The sequence below is a fragment of the Hyaena hyaena genome, unplaced genomic scaffold (assembly GCF_003009895.1).
Source record: "Hyaena hyaena isolate Hyena2069 unplaced genomic scaffold, ASM300989v1 scaffold_227, whole genome shotgun sequence".
Lineage (NCBI taxonomy): Eukaryota > Metazoa > Chordata > Mammalia > Carnivora > Hyaenidae > Hyaena > Hyaena hyaena.
Genome location: NW_024080859.1, coordinates 1,463,390 through 1,486,816, shown reverse-complemented (window position 1 = coordinate 1,486,816; position 23,427 = coordinate 1,463,390). Strand labels below are relative to the sequence as shown.

At 51.4% G+C, this 23,427-nt stretch overlaps 1 protein-coding gene across 8 annotated transcripts in view; it reads right to left on the bottom strand.

Moving 5' to 3' along the window:
• The window catches only part of EPS15L1 (epidermal growth factor receptor pathway substrate 15 like 1), a 98,505-nt gene that overhangs the window by 50,984 nt on the left and 24,094 nt on the right, over positions 1-23,427 (bottom strand). For all 8 annotated transcript variants that reach the window (XM_039243331.1, XM_039243332.1, XM_039243335.1 and 5 more), the window contains exons 2-10: positions 22,023-22,064; positions 21,771-21,860; positions 21,288-21,335; positions 18,908-19,003; positions 18,185-18,247; positions 14,519-14,644; positions 10,510-10,569; positions 6,545-6,778; positions 1,626-1,783 (exon numbers count right to left, since the gene is read on the bottom strand). In XM_039243331.1, the coding sequence (XP_039099262.1) occupies positions 1,626-1,783; positions 6,545-6,778; positions 10,510-10,569; positions 14,519-14,644; positions 18,185-18,247; positions 18,908-19,003; positions 21,288-21,335; positions 21,771-21,860; positions 22,023-22,064 (917 nt within the window). The remainder of the gene's footprint in view (positions 1-1,625; positions 1,784-6,544; positions 6,779-10,509; positions 10,570-14,518; positions 14,645-18,184; positions 18,248-18,907; positions 19,004-21,287; positions 21,336-21,770; positions 21,861-22,022; positions 22,065-23,427) is intronic.

Genomic DNA, 23,427 nt, shown 5'->3' with positions numbered 1-23,427 from the left:
ATGCTACGATCAGGGCGCCACATCGCTGCCTCTGAATGACATGCACGTCCACTTCAGGGTGATAAAGGAGACACGCATTTTATTGGTTTCTAGAAGGGGGCACCGGATCTAAAGGGGCTCAGAAGAAAAGGATTGCCCTGACCTGTCGGAAGCAGCCGGCCTCCCCTAGCTGTTTTGGTGACTGACTCTGGGTGTCACACGCTCCTGAAGAGACAGCCTGTTTTCTCAGGCTGGGGCCTCCCCTCACAACGTGGACACCTATGAATTATCGCCAAGGGCAGCTATTTCCGCAAGCTGCTGAGTAACGCGCTGTCACTGCCCTTCTTCTGCTGGGAATTTACCCAAGGGATACAGAAGTGCTGATACAGAAGTGCATAGGGGCACGTGTACCCAGTGTTCGCAGCAGCGCTTTCAACAATAGCCAAATCATAGAAAGAGCCCAAATGTCCATCAACTGACGAACGGATCAAGAAGATGTGTGGTTTATACATACAATGAAATACTACTTGGCGATGAGAAACAATTCTGCCACTTGCAACAATGTGGATGGAACTGGAGGGTATTATGCTGAGTGAAAGAAGTCGGTCAGAGAAAGACAGATACCGTAGGTTTTCACTCCTATGTGGAACAGAGGACCATGGGGGAAGGAAAAGGGAAAAAATAGTTTCAAACAGAGAAGGAGGCAAACCCATAAGATACTTAAATACAGAGAACAAACTGAGGGTTGATGGGAGGACAGGAGAGAGGGGAAAATGGGTGATGGGCAGTGAGGAGGGCACTTGTGGGGATGAGCACTGGGTGCTGTATGTAAGCAATGAACCACGGGAATCGACCCCCAAAAGCAAGAACGGTATATATGCTATATGTTAACTAACTTGACAATATATTATATTAATAAAATAAAATGAAAATAAATGTCACTGTTCTTACTTGGATGGGTTCATGTCTCCAGAATTATATGGAAATTTCCTCCCTGTGACTCCCAGGTGAAGCCCCTCAGCCCTGAGGACACTTAGAAAGTGACTTTCGGCACCGGCCAGCTACAGAAGGAGCGGTCCAGCGCTGTGGAGACTACTCGGGCGCGCCCTGAAGGGAAGTGGGGGTGCGGCAAACCCCAGGGCTGGGCCTCAGGTGCAGACCTGTTGACCACTCACCCCCCAGAAGGGAGCGGAGTCTCTGGCCTTCACAGGCCTCCTCAGGGAGGCGACTGCAGGGCGGCTTTGCTGGAGCCCCTGCAGACATACCGCACACTCACCCCTGCGGGGCGGGCCAAGTGTCTGCACCCCGACCAGCTGCGGCAAGGGTGGGGCCTCCTGCCAGAACCAGCAAGAACTCACCCCACACACTCAGGCAAATAGCCCCAGAGCTTTCCAGAGGGACTAAACAGGCAGAGTGAATGGACATGCCCAGGACACGGGGGAAGGGCCCTCACACTCGGACCTCACTCAGACCCCGTCAGCCTGCCGAGGATTAAGTAATGGGCAGAGGCGGAGGCCCTGACCCCCAGGCCCTGAAGGCCACCCGCCCTCCCTTCAGCACAAGCCTCGTTTCCCTCAGAGCCGCCATGGCCATTACCTCTACGCAGGAGGCCCAGAGGGAGCAGATATCCAGCTACCCATTCTTACCATATGTGTGCTAGAAGGTTCTGGGTGAGGCCCGAGTGCATGAAGATCTCCTTCACCTCCTGGCCACTCACGTAGCCATCCAGGTCCAGGTCGGTCTTCAGGAATATCTCGTCAAATCGCATCTTATCTGCAACTGGCACCACCCAGCTCACCGTCGGCTGAAAGGGGTTTCAAAACTATTAGTCCAGAGTTTCTAGACTCTAAACCATAAACACATGCTATTAAAGCACTTTCACACGCTCCTGATGGAAAGGGTATGAAAGCACTTTTCCGTGCATTTGGGCAACACGATTGCGTGAAACGAGAGGGCAGACAGGAGCCCCGTTCTCTAAACAGGGAAACTGAAGCAGAGAGCAGTGAACACCAACTCAGTCAGTCTCGCCTGGTGGCCGACGGGCACCGCTCCTGCTCCATCACAGCACCCCTTTCCCCTTGTATTTAGAGGCAGGTAAAGACACAGCAGGTCCAAAGGGGCTCGAAGGGAAGTCATTGACCTCCTTCCAGGAGAGGACTTCAAGTGCACCAGGCAAGACCCTCCTGATGGTCCTCGTTAGAAGGGTAGCCTCCTGAGAACCAGTCTCCTGGCCTCTCATTTTCTGCCTGCAAACACTTCTCTGCAGCTGCCAGAATTATTCTCGATGCCCACAGTTCGGGATCTTGGACTCTAACCTTTGTCCCTGACCCCATTCCCCGTGACCCAGCCATCTCCCCGTGAGGTGTCGGCGCACACCCAGCACTGATGGGCAGGTGCTCAGGGCCCCCCAGCACTGGTGGAGGAGCCCGGGCCCCTGACGAGCATTCCTTCCACACGCAAGGCCCCATCACCCTCAAGGGTGCTGCACAGGCAGACAGAGCTGAGGATCTGAGAGCCCAGAGCAGGGTCATGTCTGCAGCCACGGGGCTTGGCCAGCCGCTGCACGGGGACCCCTCACACTGCCTGCTCAAGTCTCCGTGAGAAAGGCAAATGCTACCGAGGGTTCACCAGGGCCCACGCACCTCCTAATTCAGAGGCATCAGGGCCCCTTCACCTGCTAAGTCTGGACCCGTCACCTCTGACCTCCGGTGTGCTCACTGAACAAGTCCACGGCGCCTGTCTGGTTTCCTAGAGATGGTTTTCCTCATCTGTGTCTTCTGAACAGGTCTCCCTCATTATCCCAATACAGTGTGATCCCAACACAAGCCCCAAGAATCCAGAGAGCAAGGTGGGAGGCAAGGGACACCATGTTACCCATATCATTTTGGTCCCAGGATTTGGGAAAGGGAGTGGCATGATTTAGTCCACCACAGATTTATCAGAATCTATGGGCCAAGTTCAAACAGCAAGTGCTCAGGCAGCAAGAGTTCAGAGACCTGCATTTTATATGTCTCAGTTTGTGAGCTTTGTAAGCCACCTCAGAGGAAGCATGAAGGCACACGTAAGGGCCTCCAGCGAAGAAACACCTCGCCGTCTTTAAGTCCAGTGTCTGGAGCGAGCTAAGCCTCGGATGCCAAGAAACCCAGAGAGGATGTAACAGTGGGTCGGGCAGGCTAAGCTGAGGGCGGCAGCAGTCTCTGTGCTCTACAGGTCCCAAGAGATTACAACTCTGGATGACAGAAGTCCTAACGTTCAGTGTGGCAGCGGCAAAACTCCGAAGCCCAGATGGTTACAAATCCAGCATTTTCCTTGGAGCTGGGCCTCCCAGAAGGGGCTGGTTTGGCAGCCACAGGCCCCCAGTAAATGGGAATAGACCCTGGTGGCTAGAAGTGCCTGCACCCGGCAGCCAGCTGTGAGGACAGGACCTGGTGGCACTAGTCTGGCAGTGAGATAAGTGGAAGTGGGGGGACAGCAAGGTGACTGCGGGTCCCCAGAACTGCTCAATCTCATGTCTGTGATGCCACCAGCACCCCTGTCCTGAGGGAAGGGGATACACCCTCTTTCCCCCACCCCCACCCCCACCCTGATCAGAGGTCCCTGGTAAAACAGGTCTAGTTGGAATCGGCAGCAGGCTCCCAGGACCTGGGGAGAGTCACCAGATCACCATGGATTGGGGTTACAAGGCCTGTCAATCCGCACCTGTCAGCAACTCTGGCCCCACCTGCTTCCTTGTCAGTAAAACAAATCACCACCAACCTAACCTCGTAATCAGTAAGACCTCTTGGCAAGAATGTTGCAGACATAGGGCGCTAGGTCATCCTGGGAAACAATGGCTCGTGCAGGTCCAAGTTACCAGCCTCAGCTCCCTCTCTGGCTCCACCCCCACCCTTCTTCCTGTTTCTACAGGTTCCCACTTGAGAGCCTCCGCATATGGTAGGCCTCTGACTCTTTGTCATCCAGGGATCAGCTCAGGCATCACACCTCATCAGTGACTTTCCAGCCGACCCCACCCACAGGAGCACGCCCTCTCCTGCACCCCAGGTACCTCTAGGCCAGGCCCTGTGCTCTGTCTCACAGCTATCTGACCTTCCTTAGTTTATTGTTATGCTTATTGTTTATCTCCCCACGGAGGGCAGAGGCTAGTCCCACGGTCACTGCGCATCCCCAGGAAGTGCTGGGCAGGGCTCGTGGGGGCTAAGTGGACGATACCCACATGGCACCATCTGGGCGCTGGCCTTGTTAACAGACAGCCACATAAGACTCACCAACCTGGGTGAAGCCCGCCACCATGCCTCTCCCCGCAGCTGCCACAGTGACAGGAGTGTGTGAGCCCCACCCCCCACCGACCACGCCACCTCGGCCCTCTCTGAGGGGACCCCTACTCTACGGTGCAACAAGCTCCTGCAAAATGAGCCACTAATGCCCAGCCACCATCACCAGACAGAATATTCAGTTTTACAATGATGTCACCTGCAAAAGTAATCACTGTCTGATCATCTCTTTCTGTAGCGTTAAGTGCCTGCCAGTGCGGGGTTTTTACTGTGATTTAAGCCTGTCACCAAGCTTCTGACCGTTGAGGCACCCGTTTCAAAAGAATCCATGTCAGATAAACACACTGCCAGCCACACAGCTAGGCAGCGCCAGGCCAGACCACGACGGTCCCCACCAAAAAGCCCCGGGGGACCTAAGTAACCAGCGCCCGAGTGACCCTGCTTTTCCCTTCCCCTGCTTGCATTCCCACTCTCATGTTTTAGATTCACCCATGAAGAGTGAACCCGAGAAACCCTAGGCCCCCACCCTTGACCCCAAAAGAGGCAGAGTCCCGTGCCCGACCTCACGCTCTCTCTAGCCGTGACCTTGCGGTGGTGGCCCTGGGTGTGACGCACACTCTGCAGGACCTGTAATAAGTCGTCTTTTTTCAAATTTTCCTGATGGTTGTTGCAAAACATAGGCGCACTCTGCAACCCTACCAAGAACCACAAAGTCACCTCCTCCGGTCGGGAAGTGTCCGTGGGGGCTCCCACCAGTAACGGGGGCCCGGTGAGCGCCACGGGCGGGGCCAGCCGACAGCGTCACTGACTGACAGGCTGAGGCCAACACAAGCTTCTACTTTGATCGTTCGCATGTGAACTTGCATGGTGGCACTGCTTGCCCTCTCTGTGTCACCTTCGCTGGAGGCAGACAGTGAGGATGCCTCAGGAGGGCCCACGGCCCCGTTCTTCCATGTGTCACATCAGCTCAGAGGTGCCTTCTATAAAAGAGCACCCGGCGGCGTGCCGCATTTGCCAGAACAAGACACATCTGTTTGATGTAGAAGATGCTGCCCCCACTGGTACGCAGAGCCCCCATGCTGTCCTCCCAACAGGAGATGGATGCCTCCACTGCTCACTGGATGTTCAACATGTTTACTGAACATCAAAGTACCTGTGACTGTTCCAACGCTGAGATTATAACCAAGAACTGACTGTTCTCATGAAGCTAAGGTGGGGTGGGGGTGGGGAGGAGACTGAGGATACACAATTAATTACATGACAAGCCAGACGTGGGAAATCTACACCGCAGGATGGACAGAGCCCTGGGTACGCTGGCTGTGGTCACGCCAGGGCCCTTGAGAAGGTGCCCCGTAAGCAGGGGCCTCACAAAGCAGAGGGCTGGGGTATGATCGGGGAACGCACCCACCCAGCAGAGGACCTGTCTGACGCAAGGGGCACAGAGACAGGAGGAGAGCGTCCAGAGGTGACAGCAAGCTGAGGGTGTCTGAGGAAGGGCAGTATTTGTGTGCAAATGAACAGGAAACTTAATTCTGCATCCCTGTTGCTACAGCCTGAACGTTTGTGCCCCAAGCCCTCCCCAGCGCTCGTGTGTTAAGTCCCTAACCCCATGTGAGGGTATTAGGAAGTAGGGCCCTTGAAAGATGATTAGGTCATGGTGCTGGAGCCCCACGAATGGGATCACGGCCTTCACAGAAAGGACCCCAGAGAGCCCCTTTGCCCTTCCCACCATGTGAGAACACAGCGAGAAAAGTCCATCTGTGAACCCTAACTGGACTCTCATCAGACACCGAATCTGCCGGTGCTTGGATCTTGGACTTCTTAGGCTCCAGACTTTCTGTGAGAAGTAGAGATCTGTCATAGTCACTTATTCTATGGTATTCCATTACACTGCAACAGACTAGCATACCAATCAGAAACATTGTTTTAAATAATGTGACCCCAGTGGGGCGCATCCCTCAGGGGCTCAGTTGTTTGAGCCTCTGACTCTAGACTTCAGCTCAGATCATGATCTCAGGGTTGTGGGATCAAGCCCCATATTGGGCTCGGTGCTGAGTGTGGAGCCTGCTTAAGAGTCTCTCTCTCTCTCTCTCTCTCTCTCTCTCTCTCTCTCTGCCCCTCTCCCCGCCTTGTGCATGCTCTCTCTAAAATTAAAAAAAAATACTAATAAATAATAAAAAATAAAAGGTATAACAGTTAAAAATGTAATCACCAAGGTTACCTTCCGGGGGTTGCAAAGTACTTGCTGGGCCTCTCCCCATGCCAACGGCTGCTCTGAGAAGCAGACACTGTACCTGGGTTTGCTTGATGCTGTGCTTGGGGGACAAGCTGCCCGTGCTGTTCAGGCTGCTGACGCTGCCGTGGGAAGGTGTGGAGCGGAGGCTGTCTTTTGGTGGGGGGCTGGCGGGCAGGACGGGCACTGCTCCTGGGAACACCGGCTTCTTTCTCTTGGAAGGTGGGATGAGGGAGGGGGGCAGGACAGAGGGTACAGGCTCCTTCTCAAGGGCTCGGTACACCAAGTGCATTGCCTGGGAACGCAAAAGAGAGTTATATTCGGGCGGCTGGGCATAGGCCTGCTCTTTCCGGGGCTTCAGTGATGTGACCCTGACAGCTCCCTCTGCGGTCACTCCGAGCCGGACAGGGTGAAAAATAAACCTTTTCTGATGAGTTACCTTCCAGTGCATAATTTTTCCAAGGGGTGTTCAATCCCACAAGACTAACATGAGCACAAAAGGAGTTCAATCATGCTGGACTCCACACATGTCCCTTGACCCCACACATGTCCCCTGACCACACAGGAGGCCACCAGCTCCAGGGCTGAGGACTCCACAGGTACCGGGATTTAGAAGTCTAAAGACACTGCGATGTGTGCGCTCCGGTTTCAGGCAGGCAGAGAAAAGACCTTTTCTCTAAAACAAAGATTGGAAGCCCGTTCTAAACCGTAACCAAACCAAACCAAAATCGCAGCCCTTCTCCCTTAAAAATATCCCTTGTTACTTGCAATACAGACCAGATCACTAACATAGGTAAGATTTACCGTCCCCTAAAAACGCTACAAAGGGACACCTGGGGGGCTCAGTCAGTTGAGCGTCCAACTCGGGTTCAGCTTAGGTCATGATCTTCAGGTCGTGGGACAGAGCCCCTGTTTTAAGATTCTCTCTCTCTCTCCACCCACTGACCTGCCCCCATGAACACAATTTTATTTATTATCTAAAATAAAATTTTAAAAATTTTAACAGAAATTTTTAAAAAGCGCTACAAAATGTTAAACCCAGCTAGTGATGAAAAGAAACCCAAATGACATGATTGTAAGTCCTATTTATAGAATTACATAAATCCTGGCTGAAATGATGGGAAATAACAAAAACAGAACAAAAATGGACACCCAGGGGTCCCAAGGCAGTGGGAGGAGGGGCAGGCGTGCGGGCTCACTCTGGGCCAATCATCCCATTCCTGGGCATTACCCCAAGGGATGGTACATGATACAAACACCTCAAGTCAAATGTGGTCAGAAGAGATATAAAAAATAAGTAATAAGGGGGGGCACGTGGGTGGCTCAGTTGGTTGGGCGGCAAACTTCGGCTCAGGTCGTGATCTCACAGCTTCTGAGTTCGAGCCCTACATCAGGCTCTATGCTGACAGCTCAGAGAGAGCCTAGAGCCTGCTTCAGATTCTGTGTGTGTGTGTCTCTCTCTGCTCCACCCTGCTTATGCTGTCTGTCTCTCAAAAATAAATAAACATTTTTAAAATTTTTAAAAAAATAAGTAATAAGGCACTGGGGGAAGGGGAAGCTAGTGTTTGCTTGGGGACAGAGGTTCCGATTTGAAGGATGAAGGGTCCCGGAGATGGGTGGTGGTGACGGATGCATAGCAGTGAAAGTATGAAATGTGTGTGAAAGTATTAATGGCACTGAATCACACATTTAAAAATGGTTAGGATGGTAAATTTACATTATATATATTTTACCACAGTAAAAAAAGTAAGAAAAACACATTTCCAGTAAAAAGAACAGGATGGGGGCGCCTGGGTGGCTTAGTCGGTTAAGCGTCCAACTTTCGCTTGGGTCATGATCTCGCGGTTTGTGGGTTCAAGCCCTGCGTCGGGCTCTGTGCTGACTGCCAGCTCAGAGCCTGGAGCCTATTTCGGAGTCTGTGTCTCCCTCTTTCTCTGACCCTCCCCTGCTCACGCTGTCTCTCTCTCTCTCTCCTAGAAATAAAAAAAAAAATTAAAAAAAAAAAAGAACAGGATGATAGAAACACATAGAAAGTGCTCAGAGTGAAAAAGGCAAAGCAGAGATGATGGGGGAGGTGAGAAAAGACACAGCTAGTGCCGGTGAGTGTAAGGGGTCAGAGGGCACTGCTGGAGAAACATAATCTCCCTGGAAAATGGCTGAAATTGAATCTAAGTTTAAAACCTCAAAGGCTTTTACACACATTATTTTAGTAAGGAAATAATAAACCTCAATTCGTGTGTATGTTGCAAAATCACATTTTAGAAAGGCTTATGATTCCCAGAATGGAAGATGAAGTCTTAGGGATACTGTTGTATTTCATTGTTTTTCTATTACCAGGGAATTTCCAGGTAATTCACAGTTGGGTTTTGTTTTTTTGGTTTGATTGAACTCAACAGCTATTTATTAAAACACTATCTTTAACTACAAAAGGCAACCATTGTTCCTTTAAGGGAACAAGGTGAGTGAATAAATCCCCTGAATGGGAGAGCAAGGTCAAAGGCGTGAGGTGGAGGAAAGGGAGGAAGAAGAGGAGGATTAGAGACCCACGTCGGGCTCTGTGCTGGCAGCTCAGAGCCTGGAGCCTGCTACGGATTCTGTGTCTCCCTCTCTCTCTGCCCCTCCCCTGCTTATGCTGTTTCTCTTTGCCTCTCAACAATAAATAAATGTTAAAAAAATTTTTTTTATTTAAAAAAAAAAAGATTAGAAACACGGAACAGAGGATACAGCCACAAGTCCACGTGGACACAAATCCCTCACCACAGGAGGCTAACTAGGAAATGTGCAAGAAGTTGCCAGAATCAGAAACGCGTCTGGCAACCACCATCATCCCCACTGAATCTTGCAGACTCCCGGGAAGCCTCAAGAACTAGCGGGTGAGAGCGGAGGGGACGGGGGTGTCCAGTCTCCATGTGCAACCCACAAGAGACAGAGCGCACAGGAAGAGAGTAAGCCGGCAGGGAGCCTCCACTCTGACCGCAAGCAAGGCTGACACCACATCAATGACCCGGGATAAGATGACACAGGTCCCGTCGGTGGCACGTACCCCAAGGAAAACAAGCCATCCACCACGGAGGGGTCCTGCCCCACGCACACGCACGACCTGGACCATCATGAGGAAACGGCAGATGTCCCTAAGCTGAGGGACACTACAAACTTCTGGCCTGAGCTCTCCAGGACGCCCATGTGCCATTGAGATGCAGACAGAGATGCCGCCCCAGCTCAGAGGGCATGAAAGAGACAGAGCTACAGGACATAACGCAGGAGGCTACAATTGCTGCAAAGGATGTTTCAGGAACAACTGGCAACATCTGAATAACATCCTTAGGTAATAAGTTAATGACATAAGAATATATGAAACAGGACGCGTAATAAATGCCACAATAAATTAAACAACACCAAGAATAGTTTCCCGATTTTGAACTGGCCACTGATCATGTAGGAGAATTCCTTGGTTTAGGACATTCACACTGAGATATTCTGGGATGAAAAGGTGTGGTGTGTGCAGCTTACTCCAAGACGGCTCGAAGGAAGATTTCATGTATGTGTAAAATCTGAGGACATACGCACACAGGGCAAGAGAGTGACGAGGAGGGTAAAGCAATGTGGCAAAATAATAACACTGCAGAATCTGACTGGAGGGTGTTGAAAAGAATCCTCTGTATTACTGCCACTTTTCTTTAAATCCAGAGTACATCAAAATAAACACTTTTTAAAAATCAGAGATGAAGGGGCGCCTGAGTGGCTCAATCGGTTAAGCATCTGACTCTTGATCTTGGCTCAGGTCACGATCTCACAGTTCGTGGGTTTGAGCCCCACATTGGGCTCTGCTGCTGGCAGCACGGAGTCTGCTTGAGAACCTCTCTCTCCTCCTCTCCCTGCCCTTCCCCCACCCTAAAAAATAAACTTTAAATAAATCAATGTGTAAATAAATCAGAGAGGGCAAAAAAAAAAAAAATCCAGAAACCCCACATGAGCTGTGTTTCCTTCCTCAGCAGAGTAGAAAAGAGAGTCACAGCAGGGGCCTACCACAGCAAACTCATCTCTGTCCAGGTGCCCATCCTTGTCGATGTCGCTGAGGTCCCAGACCTGCAAGGGAAACACAGCAAGGCTTACTGGGGAGGTGGGCGGGTGCCAAGGGTCCCTGGGGAAGGAAGGAAGCATGTCTGCCAGAACTTAGATTCTGCGTGCTCAGTGCACACTGGAGTCAGACGAGGCAGCAATCAAGATGCACTGGAGGAAACGCCCCCCCCCACCCCCACTCCGGCAGGTTCTCTGAAAAACCATCAGCTGATGAAGTACTGTCCGTTCCAAGATCCTTCCCTTGTATCATGCTCATTTTCTCTAACAAACGAGTGTAATTATAACCATGTCCACCCTGGTTTTCTCTTTATCGTCTTACGAGGAATTCTTAGAAAACATGGTTTGGTTTTGGCTTAAGTGTTGCTCTGAACACAAGCCCCCCACCCCCTATTCACAGTGTGCTTAGCCACAGGTGTGTGTTCGAGGTCTGCGGGGTCCCGTCTCCTCTCCCACTGGTGGATGGCGAGGCAGGTGCCACAGAGGATGCCCGCACCCTCAAGACGAGGCGGGTACAGGTTCCTATACCGGGTCAAAGCCATGTGCCAGATTTTCTAAACCACAATCAAAGCACTAGCTTCCTGACCCAAGTCAGCCTCACCTGAACCAGCAGCCTGCCCGACTCGGACAACGCGGGGCCTGGCCCCTGCACTCAGAGCAGAGCAAACTCCTGGGGCCCAAACGTGCTGTTTCACATGTGGTACCTCCTCAATCATGAGCGACATTAGCCCAAGGACATTTCTCAGGTGCAGGTCCTCCTCCCCAGGGCTGCTGCTGTCCTTGGACTTGGGCCCCTCCAATCCTCCACAGAGCCCAGTCTCCAGTTTGCCTCTTTGCCTCCAGTCCTTTCCCCAGGGTCGTCATAGGAACTGTTCTAGAATGCACTCTGAGCCTGCCCCCTAGCCTGGCACATGGAGCCCCCTGTGCCCTATGCAGGTCTCTGCACCATAGCCCAGCTTCCCGGGACTCCACCTTGACCCCTAGGGGCCCCACACTGCTCACAATCCCTTCAAGCGTATGGATGCCCTTTCAGAGGCATTCTGCATCAGACCGACTGCTTTATGCCTCTGGTTTCAATTTAGGAAATGGGTTCAGGAAGAGTAATTTTTCCAAAGATATGGCACTTGCTCAGGGAACCAGGAGTAGAACGACAATCCCTGGCTCCACGGTGTCTCTCTGCCCAGGGCCCCTCCGCCTCAGCACCATGGACATCCGAGACCGCATCACCCTCTGTGGTGGGGCTGACCCGGGCACTGCACGCGTGAGGGCTCTGGGGACCACCTAGGACCTCACTCCCATCTCCACCCACCTGGCGCCAGCAACACCTGCCCGAGGTGGGACAAGCACTACTATCTCCAGACATTGCTCAGCATCCCCCGGGGGCGGAACCGCCTCCCCAGCGGGCCTCTGCTTGTGCTGCCACGCACCCGGCCTTCACGGCCCATCATTGGCAACCCATCTCTTTACTCTGGAGAATACAACGCAGAAGTGCCTACTTAGGAAGCCTTCCCTGCCTGTCCCATACCACTCTGCTCTGGCAGATCAGGCATCTCCCCTCCGCCACTGTCCCCACCGGGCAGAATCACAATTACCAGGGAAGCAAGGGGTCACAGGGGGTCACCAGGGAAGAGTGAGGGCTCTGGGGACCACCTAGGACCTCATTCCCATCTCCATGAGACCCTGAGGGGCTTACTGACCACTCTGAAGTAGAAAATGAAAGTGACACCATTTTCATCTGGAAAATGGAAGTGACACCATCCTCAGCAGGGTGGCTGCAGGCACTGAAGGACTTCATCCTTTCAAAGGGTTCCAATGGGGCCTGGCACGTATTAAGCCCTCAATAAATTACTCTTAGGATCTTAACCATTATTTATTTTGGATCTTAATCACTATTTATCTATTTGACCTTCTGGATTGTATCTAATTTCATTCCCATATTCCCAGTGCTCAGCATGAGGCCTGGTCTGGAGCAGATTCCAAAACTTCCTGAACGAGTGCATGGATGCACGGATGAATGAATATATGCATAGGTGCGTGGATACACAAGTGTACTGATGTGTGTACCATGGACAGATGGGGGCACAGATAAATGGGTGCATGAATACAGATGCACATATGGATGGATGAATGCGGGGTTATGAATATGTGTGTGCATGGATGCAGGCACACGGGTGCACAAGGGGACGGGGGTGCGGAAGCGGGCACACGCGTGCACAGGGGGACAGGGCAGGGACGCGGGCACATGTGTACATGGATGAACGGGTGCACATAAGGCTGGTGTGTGGACACAAGGAGGGAAGGAGAGAGCAGCAGTGAGAAGTGACCTGGGCCCCGAGACCTGGAACCCGGGCAGCTGGCGGCAGAGCGCACCCTTCCTGGCCAAGCTCCCTTTCTAACAAAGCATATTTCATCTCAGTCAGTCTCTCTGTCTTGTTCGAGATTTGGCTCTACAACATGATTACCTCTATCATCAGGGGTTTTGCCAGGACTGCCAAATAAAGGCACACAACGTGCAGAAATGGGTCACCCCATCCTGCTGCAATTAAAAGTCAGGCCTTGGAAAAACTACAGATGATCAGCCAGAGTCCCCATCACAGGGCTCCACTGAAACCATGCCACGGCCAAGAGGGAAGAAAAGGATTTTAGAGATTCCTCTTTCTTAGTGGCCTTTTTTTTTTTTTTTTATTTACTTTGAAAGAGAGCGAGAGAGTGGGGAAGAACAGAGAGAGGGAGAGAACTCCCAAGCAGGCTCCACACTGTCAGTGCAGAACCTGATGCAGGGCCCGAACTCACAAACCCTGAGATCATGACCTGAGCCAAAATCCAGAGTCAGACACTCAACCAACAGAGACACCGAGGGGTCCCTTAGCGGCCCTCTTTCAAAATGAACTATTAAGGTGGGCTCTCCCTGGGTCCTACCAAGTCAGGCCAGTGTCCACAAAAGTCATAATAAACAGAAACGTTATCAGGTGAATCCAACTGGACAGGAATTTGCACCTTTCTCAAAGGTTCTACCAAATGTCATGAGCTAGACCCACAGGTGTGGTCTGGAGTAGCAAGGACCATGCTCGGCCCCCTGCTCTGGGTCTGTGCCCACGGCATCGTCACAATCCAGTCCAGACAGAGGACAACAACCCTCCCTTCTCAGTCCAGAGCGAGGGACTCAATACACACAGCCCTGTGGAACTGGGGTTTGCGCAGAGTAAGCACACAGGGCCATGATGCAAGCCTCACTGGAGGGAAAAGTCTGGAACAGAAAGCTCTATCTAAAAAAAAATGTACATTTGATAGAAACAAAGCTGAGGGCTTTATTTTTTTTTAAGCGAATGCATAAAATTTTCTCTAAACTTGCAGCAGAACTTAAAGTAACTTCATCTGAGCATCTGGATGGCTCAGTCGGCTAAGTACCTGACTTTGGCTCAGGCAGGTCATGATCTTACAGTTCGTGAGTTTGAGCCTTGTATCAGGGGAGCTCGAGCCTTGCTTCAGGTGATCAAGAGCCCCACTTTGGGTGAGCCCCACTTCTCTCTGTCTGCTCCTCACTTGTGTCCTCTTTCTCAAAAAAATTAAAAAAATAGTATTTATCTTAAGTTCTCAGGCAGAAAACAAGTAATTTTAAATAGAAAAGAATTATAGACAGACACTCCCACACTTCTCCCCAGAAGCACAGAGATGGGGAGATCCCAGGTTTGGGTTCAAATCTCACCTCTGCCCGCCTCTGGGCCTTGGGCAACAAGATCACTTCTGACGCTGCCTCCCCACGTGTGCAATGGGTCCACACCAGCATCGTCCCCCAGGCTGGGGAGGCCCTAAGCCAGCCCGGCTGTAATAAGTTCTCCATCCACATGGGCTCTTGCAAAGCACCCGGCCGTGTGTAAAGCCTCATGTGTGTCCGCGCGAAGCAAGCCTGGGGCCAACGGAATTCGGGAGCACCGCAGGGTGTGAGAGAACCACTTACCCGGCCCAGGACGTCTAGAGGCAGCTTTGAGTTCATGAGGACCGGCTTGACTTTGTCTCCAGAAAGCAAACCGTTGACGGGTAAGAGGCTTTCAAAAATCCCATCAAATTTGGCTTTTTCTTCCACCTAATTGGAAAGAAAGTGTGCCTGCGTGAGAATCCAAGAGGGGCTCGGACCCAATACTGGAGACCATGTTGCCTAAAGGCACAGGACAGCCTCACGGCAATTTGGAGCAGACTTCTGCCCTGAAGGGACAGCTCCCGGGCAACTACGACACCCGGTGGCCAAGGTCAACAGGGAGACAGGGACTGGCCTGGGGTCTCACTCTCCACCACAGGGGCTGCTGGGAAGACAGGAATCTCCCCCCCCACCCCAGGAGCACACGAGGGTGAGACAGACGAAGGCCTGAATGGTGTTCCCTCTTTAAGACAATGAAATCTAGGCACCAGCCTACAGATCTGAAAGAGCTCAAGAACCAAATATAAAAATAAGCCAAAGACTAGAGGAGTCACCGCTCCTCCTCTTCCTGTGAGTGGCCTCAGGTGATCTCTGAAAATGGTTCGCTATTCACTTGACCTGGAAAACCAACAAAATCATGCAAATCAAGAGGTTCAAATCTTCGCATTCACTTTAAGAACACACACAAAACTGCCCAGGTTATCAAGGGTATGCATAGCCGGGAAGCCACCAAGTATCTGAAAGGTGTAACTTTGCAGAAGCAATGCGTGTCGTCCCAACGCTCTGATGGTGAAGCCAGTAAGTACATCCAGGCCAAACAGCGAGGCCGGACACAGGGTCAGCGACCTGGAAAGAGTGCTGAGTTTTTACTGCACCCACTTAAAAATGCAGAGTGATGCTGAATGTAAGGGTTTGGATGGAGATTCTCTGGTCATCGAGCACATCCAATGAACAAAGCCTCCAAGATGCAGTGTAGAACCCACACAGCTCGTGGTCGGACTAACCCATACATGAGGTCTCCCGGCCACAGTGAGATGGTCCTCACTGAAAAAGAGCAGACTGTGCCTAAACCAGAAGAGGAAGCTGCACAGAAGAAAAAGACATCCCAGAAGAAACTGAAGAAACAAAAGCTTATGGCCCGGGAAGACATTCTGCATAAAATACATGCACATAAAAGGAAAGAAAGAGAGAAAGAGAGAAAGAGAAAGAAAGGAAAAGAAAACAAAACAAAACAAAACAAAAAAGAAAAGAAAAACCAAAGACTTAAGGGGGTTCCTGGGTGGCTCAGTCTGAGTGTCCCACTTTGGCTCAGGTCACAATCTCACAGTTTGTGAGTTCAAGCCCTGCATTGGGCTCTGTGCTGACAGCTCAGGGCCTGGGCCCTGCTTTGGGTTCTTTATGTCCCTCTCTCTCTCTCTCTGGCCCTCCCCAACTTGTTTGCTCACTTGCGCTCTCTCTCTCTCAAAAATACACATTAAAAAACAAAAAAGACTTAAGCAACCAATTACCAAAATCAACTTTAAGCAGAGGAAGTCCTCTCACAGTAAAGAAAACAATTATAAACATGGCTCCTGAACGGAGCGACGTGGGTAGGACTCGCAAGCACAGAGCGGAAGCTACCGAGTCCACTGTGAAATATGAACCGTGGGCCAAACATCCAAGGGGCCATCAGTGAGGAAGGGCCGGGCAGGGCCCCAAAACCTGCCCTCCTCTGGAAGTAAAGCCCACGGCCTCTGGCCCCAGGGGATGGCACAGCCCTCAGCACCCACTCTGCCCACGAGCCAGGGCTGCTGGGCCCGCTAAGAAAACACCCTCAAGGGGCACCTGGAGGGCTCAGTTGGCTAAGCATCTGACTTCAGCTCAGGTCATGATCTTGTGTTTTGTGGGTTCAAGTCCCACATAGGGCTCTGCGCGGTCAGCAAGGAGCCCTCTTTGGATCCTCTCTCTCCCTCTGTCTCTGGCCCTCCCCTGCTTGCTCACACTCTCTCGTTCTCTCTCAGAAGACAAGGCCAGACCCCCAACAAGAGTCTGGCAGCAGGAGAGTGGACAACCAGAACGCGATGTATCCACATGACGGACTGTTACTCAGCCTCAAAAACAAAGGAGACTTTGAAACCCAGGCGACAGCATGGACGAACCGTGAGGCATCTCGATGACTGGGACAGAAGCCAGCACGCAAAGGGCAGGTGCCGTGTCATCCTACTTATGCGAGGCCCCTGGAGGAGTCACACTCCCAGAGACAGGAAGCAGATGGTGGGTGCCAGGCGCTGGCCCGGGGAGAAGGCTTAGTTAGTGTTTCATGGGGACAGGGTTTTAGTGTGGGGCAATGAGAAAGTTCTAGAGATGGCCGGTGCGGATGGATGGACAGCAGTGTGAACGCACCTAACGCTACTGAACTATACTCTTAAAAACGGTCCAGATGGTAAACCTTATGTTATGTATATCTTACCACAATCAAAAAGAAAAAAAGAGAAAACAGAAATGAGGGCACAGCCGATTCCGTACGCACGAGGCCCCGTGTCGCCCGAGGGTCTGGAGGGCTGCCCGCCGGCTCGCGGCTTCCAGAAGCCCAGTACTCTCCTAACACAAATGACACTTGTCACCTCGGGTTTGTCCGTCCATGTTTCTCTGACCGAAACTTGAACAGTCTATCCCATCACGGCACCATTCCTGCCTCGCGGCTTCTCGGGCGCCCGCCCTTCCCGTGAGGCCGCAGCACAGCCCTGCCAGGAAGGGACAGTCACAGCTCAAGGCACAGGGTCTCCCCAGCACTGTTTTCCACAACAAAGCAGCTCTTCTCCAAAGCAGGTGCCAAGCACCTGGACTACAGAGCAGGGACTCCTCCGGTACCGTGACTGCGGCCAGCACAGTGCTCCTTGCTCACGGCGGTGACTTCACAACCCCTGGTCACTTGAGGCCCCTTCCTGCTCTGTCCCTGCTCCACTCTCCCCTGCCCAAACTCTTCCAAGGAGGGAACAGAAAAACTATATGAAAACAGGACAAATGTACTTGAGGCGGGGGGGTGGGGTGTCTTGATTAATAGCTAAACTGTTATTAATGTCAGTATTTAAGCCAAATAAAAGTGAGGAAATGTGACAGTCCCCTTACAACGAGTGAGGAGTGAGGGGGCCTCAGTACGTGGACCGTGTCCAGGCCCCACACATGTCCTTTAGGACTAACTCTATACCAATTAGACGATACCACTCGTGTCCTTCTTTGCTGCTTCTAGAAAGACATGGGGCATGGAGGCAGTCCCCATATGCTGAGAGAAGCTTGTTAAAGAGCCATGGGAGCATCAGAGAGGAAAGGAGAACATGCAAACTGGCTAGAAAGAAGAGAGAGAGATCCAAAGACATCTTAGAGGTCTTCACACTTGCCAAGTTCTCACAATGGCCTCTTCTATCCCGATTAACCAACCCAGGCAGCAAAAACCCCAGAACATGGCCGAGAAATGCAAAATCTAACTGTAAAATCCTAAGAATCCATCGCCAGAAACTCAGCTAACTGCCTTAGCAGGGCAATGCCCAAAATGGTCATGGCCATTTCAAGAGATTTTCATCTGAGAAAGTGTTTTGGTCCAATTCTGGGGCAAACTCACTCTGAAACAGAACAGATACAACCGTCCCCTGCAATGTTTTGAACATCGGAAATGGCTGAAACAACGGCTCGTGAAGGAGAGCTGAGGGGCGCTGACCAGGGCTCACTTACCCTCACAGCCCAATGGGCCTCTGCGGACGGCGGTGTGACCATCAAGGGGCTGCTGGTGTCATGCTGTAAAGAAGAGAAACGCTCACTGGTGGCTGGCCCAGAATTAAACTACAGAGGACTTGATGTGTTAGTGAATACGCATTCCAAGTGCTTTCAAAACGAGGAAAGACCTCAAGAAGTTAAACCCAGAATTACTGTACATCCCAGCAATGGTACTGTGAGATACAGACCCGAGAGCTGAAAACGAGTGTGCAAATGCAGGAACACAAATTACTATGTCCACCAACAGCTGAAAAAATAAACCAAAGGGGCTGGACCGTACAAATGCAACGTGATTCAGCCATGACAAGGAACGGAGCGCGACACGTTACAACACGGACAAACCCTTAAAGAAGCGACACCAGTGGGCTCCACAGCGTGCCCGGAGCACGTAAATCCACAGACAGAAAGATGAATGGCTGCCAGGGACTGGGGGAGAGGGAGCCAGTGAATGATTACGTAGTGGGAAAGGGCTTCCTTTCATGGGGATGACAACGTTCCACATCTAGAAAGAGGTGCTTGGCTGTACAATATTGTGAATGCACCACATGTCACTAAGGTGTTCATTTTAAAATGGTGAATTTTAGGTTACGTGAATTTCGCCTTGACTAAAAAAAGAGACAGAAAACATGGATTGACAGCTGATATTAGAAGAGCGTGAACTTGAAGGACTTTGACACTTACGAATTTAGGCGGCGGCATGTTCAAACTCAGATTGCTCAGGGTAACTTCATGGCCGCTCTGTGCACAGGCCACTAGTCTCAGTGCAACATAGAAACCCTGCAAATCCAAAAAAGGGGGAGGTGTAAACCCCACCCAGCTGGCGGTGACAGGGGTGAGTTGTGTGCAGCTGGGGGCTTCAAGGGAGAAGGATCTCATGTGACTCCAACACTAACGACTGAACATGTAAAAGTCACTTAGAGCACTGAGCTGAACTGGTCTCACCCTGGGGGCACTGTTTAAATGAATATGCCAGGGGCGCCTGGGGGGCTCAGTTGGTTAAGCACCACACTTTGGCTCAGGTCATGATTTTGCAGTTTGTGGGTTCAGGTCTCGCATCAGGCTCTATGCTGACAGCTCAGAGCCTAGAGCCTGCTTCGGATTCTGTGTCTCCCTCTCTCTCTGCCCCTCCCCCACTCACGATCTGTCTCTATCTCTCAAAAATAAATAAATATTAAAAAAATTTTTAAAAATAAATAAATGAATGAATATGCCCAAGTGGACTGAGTCCATTACATTCTGAACACTGCAAAATTTCAAATAAATGTATTTTTTATACCTTTATTAATTTTTAAGTAAACCCTATGACCAACGTGGGGCTTGAACTCACGGCCCCGAGATCAAGAGTCACATGCTCTACACACTGAGCCAGCCAGGTGCCCCTCAGATAAATGCATTTTAAGCACTAATGAGCTCCCAACATTTAGGAAAATGTGAGATTAGAGAAGTAGCAGGGTTTAAGATTATAAATAAATGATGATTCAAATATGTGTTGATTTTTTAAAAATGGTTTGAAATAGACATGGTTATTTGGGAATTAACGCTCAAGATGCGCCGTGATCCCCTTGGCCTTGCTGAACATAGCATCTCCCACTCAACCCCACACTCCCCCCCCAGTGGCCTGAAATGGACTCACACCCCCCCCCCCCGCCCCACGCAGGGACAAAGGGCCTGAAGTAGGCCCTCTGGGGCCTTAACTCCTCCTCACCCTCCTAACCCCAGAACGGGCCATGCCACTGGCTTAGTGGACTCACGCAGCACAACCGCCTAATTTCTTTTAATTGATCAAACAGCCTAAGAACATGAACTGTCTTAAAAGCTCTAAACAGCATTATGGTCTTTAAAACTTCTTCAGAGATAAACACTAGCTCAGCCTTCCTCAGACCGATGTCCACAGAACACCCGAGTAGAGCATACGGGAAAAGGAATGTAAAAAAGTTTACGGGAACTGCATTAGACAAAGCTAACAGGCTTCTTGTCCACACGGACCCTCAGAATCTTTTAACACACAGATGTACAGTGTGAAAGGGAGGAAGGGCTGATAGTGCTTCCCCAATGACCACGGACATCAGGAAGGACATCCCTTGGGATACAGTTTGGGGAAAGACTGAACTAACTTAAAACAGGATCATTTAAAATCATTTGTTAGCAGGGCGCCTGGGTGGCTCAGTCAGTTGAGCGTCCGACTTCAGCTCAGGTCATGATCTCATGGTTCGTGGATTCGAGCCCCGTATCGGGCTCTGTGCTGACAACTAGCTCAGAGCCTGGAGTCTGGTTCGAATTCTGTGTCTTCTTCTGTCTCTGACCCTCCCCTGCTCATGCTGTCTCTCTCTCTCTCTCTCAGAAATAAAAACATTAAAAAGTAAAATAAAAAATAAAAATATATAAATGAAATTGTTTCTTAGATACTGTAAATTTCCATTGACAGAATAACAAAACTATGATGGAGAAGGAGCCAGTGGCAGCCACGGACTAGGGTGTGGGTGCCGCGGTACAGCACGAGAGAGACTTCTGGGGGATGGGCAGTCCTGTGTCCCAACCACGGCGGTGATTACATGCGTCTATGCACGTGATGCAATGACACAGAACTATACGCGTCAGAAAAACCCCAAAAAACACACATAAGACCGGTCGGCCCTGAGTAAGGCCCCCAATTCAGCACCGCGCTGCGTCTGAGTAGCAGGCCCTGGGGACGTAAGCAGCTCTCCCAGCGGGGAACTGAGGAAGGATACACCAGAACCCCCTGAACTAGACCGGAACTATTTTTGCAACTTCCCCGGGTCTTAATTTATTTCAAAACAATGTTCTGAAAACATTTGCATCACCTACAAACACACAAAATCTTAAAAGATACACTAACCATGAAAAGACGGCTTCAAGTGTTCAAAAGACCTTTATTTCAGAATGAAACCTTCCCACTTTAATGGCCTGAACGAGCACACTTGCTAAGTCTAGTAATACTTGTCAGCAGCGATAACAAGGAAGGAAGGAAGTACAGAGGCGACCCAGCCTGTGGGGCCCGGGCCCAAGCCCCTCCACTTGCTCTGTGTATACATGTAAATACCTGTTTGTCCAAGAACCCTTTACCTTCTGGGTCGGCCAAGTCCCATATCTGTGGAAACACAAAGATGTTCATGAGTGTGATTGCCGACCACTGCCCGTTTACTCACAGAACAGGAGCGCCCGCTGCCACACACGGGCCTTATGTGTAGGCAGGAGCGGCCACCCCTGGGCTGGGGGTGAGGAGGCAAATTTGGGACGGGTGGATGACCTGCCCCCCGCAGACACACAGCTGGCCAGTGGCAGAGCCTGGAGAACGCTCAGGTCCGCTCGGCAACAAACCCACCATCAATCCACCAGCTGTCAAGATCCCCGAAGCACTTGGGCCTCCTCTCTGCGGCCTGAACAGTAAGGGGACTACCCACCAGTCACAGCCTGAGAGGCCCACCGTGGCCGGCCCGCTCCCCAGGAAGCGCATCTCCTTCACCCGCCGGGGGGAACCCCCAGGGCGGCCTCAGGACAGAAGCCACGATCGGTGTTCACGTACCTTCCCGAGGATGATGTCCGAGAGCCCCGACTTCTTCAGAAAAAGCGCAGCTTCGCTGGCCCCAATGCGCCCTGTGTACGCCGGGTCTACCTGGGATGTGGGAGCGACTGGTGAGACGCGGCTGCAGTGAGTGACAGCGCACGGGTAACAGGAGGACAGAAAGGGACGAGGCCATGCGGGGCTCCCACTCAGGACGGCGCCTGCTGAGACGCACCCCCTCTCATTCGATCCCCAGACACCAGGGAAACTTACCTGCTTGTAGTAAGATTCGTATAATGGGTTTCCGGTGGGAATCTGTAAACAAAACCACAGACACTGGTCAACAGTGGACATGCCCCGCCCTAAGGAAGGGCTATTCCCTCAAAGCAGCACTGCTAAAATGTACAACGGTGAAAATCAAACCATACACGCTTTAAACGTCCTCTCTACACAGACCGCACTTGGTTTTAGACATAGATCTCATACTTACTCGGTTTGGGAAGCGGAAACGCTGCCGCTCTCACAAGTCCTAATTCCTACACGAACAACGTGGCACTCAGGAAGCAGCGGCATCTGAACTGACTTCCAGTCACCAAATGAAGGGACCTCAACGTGTCCAGGAGCTCGGAGGGAAGAAGACGCCCAAGCCTCTGGACTGTTCTCTGGTTCCGGAACCAGAATAGGAGTTTCTGCGTGTCATCACGAATCAGCAGACACGCAAGCTTCAGACCGGTTTCCCTGCCCCAGATCTGGTCCCCGCCCATCCCGCCCTCCACCAACCACCAAGGGGTGCACACGGACTGGCCAGTGACTGCTCCTACTGCGCCGGCAGGAAGTACAAAGTCTTCAGCTCAGCACAGAAGACATTCCACGTTCCAGCCATCAGGTCCCCAAGAAGTCACCATTTAGAGAAGGTAACCCCACAGTCTGAGGCCACGTCTGGATCTGGCCTGGTCGGCAGCCAAGCCCTCACACTGCACTGCGCATCCACAGCCTCTCTTCCGGAGCCCGGCGAGCCATCCTCCGGGGAGGTGTCAGTCAGGGAGGAATGAAGCAGCCACTAAAATGTCAGCTCTAGGGACGCCTGGGTGGCTCCATCAGTTAAGCATCCAACTTCAGCTCAGGTCATGATCTCCGCGGTTCATGGGTTAGAGCCCGGCATTAAGCTCTGTGCTGACAGCTTAGAGCCTTGGAGCCTGTTTCAGATTCTGTCTGTCTGTCTCTCTGCCCCTCCCCCACTCACGCTCTAGCTCTCTCTCAAAAATTAACATTAAAATGTCAACTGTGTTTTACCACGAGAGGGGAAAACAGCAGTACACAAGCCTGCCGTCGACTGAGTAAACAAAGTAAAGAATATACAATTAATTATGCTGAATCACACAGAACAGGCATGTAAACTGCTAAAGAAAGATGGGAAAAGTGAGTACTGAATGAGAGGTGGCATTACTGTTTATTTTTTAAAAATTTTTAAGTTTATTTTTATTTATTTTGAGAGAGCGAGCGAGCATGAGTGGGAGTGGGGCAGAGAGAGAGGGAGAGAGGAATCCCAAGTAGGCTCCAAGCTATCAGCAAGGAGCACGATGCGGAGATTGATCCCACGAACCACAAGATCATGACCTGAGCCAAAATTCAGTGTTGGTCGCTTAACTCACTGAGCCCCCCGGGTGCCCCTACAGTG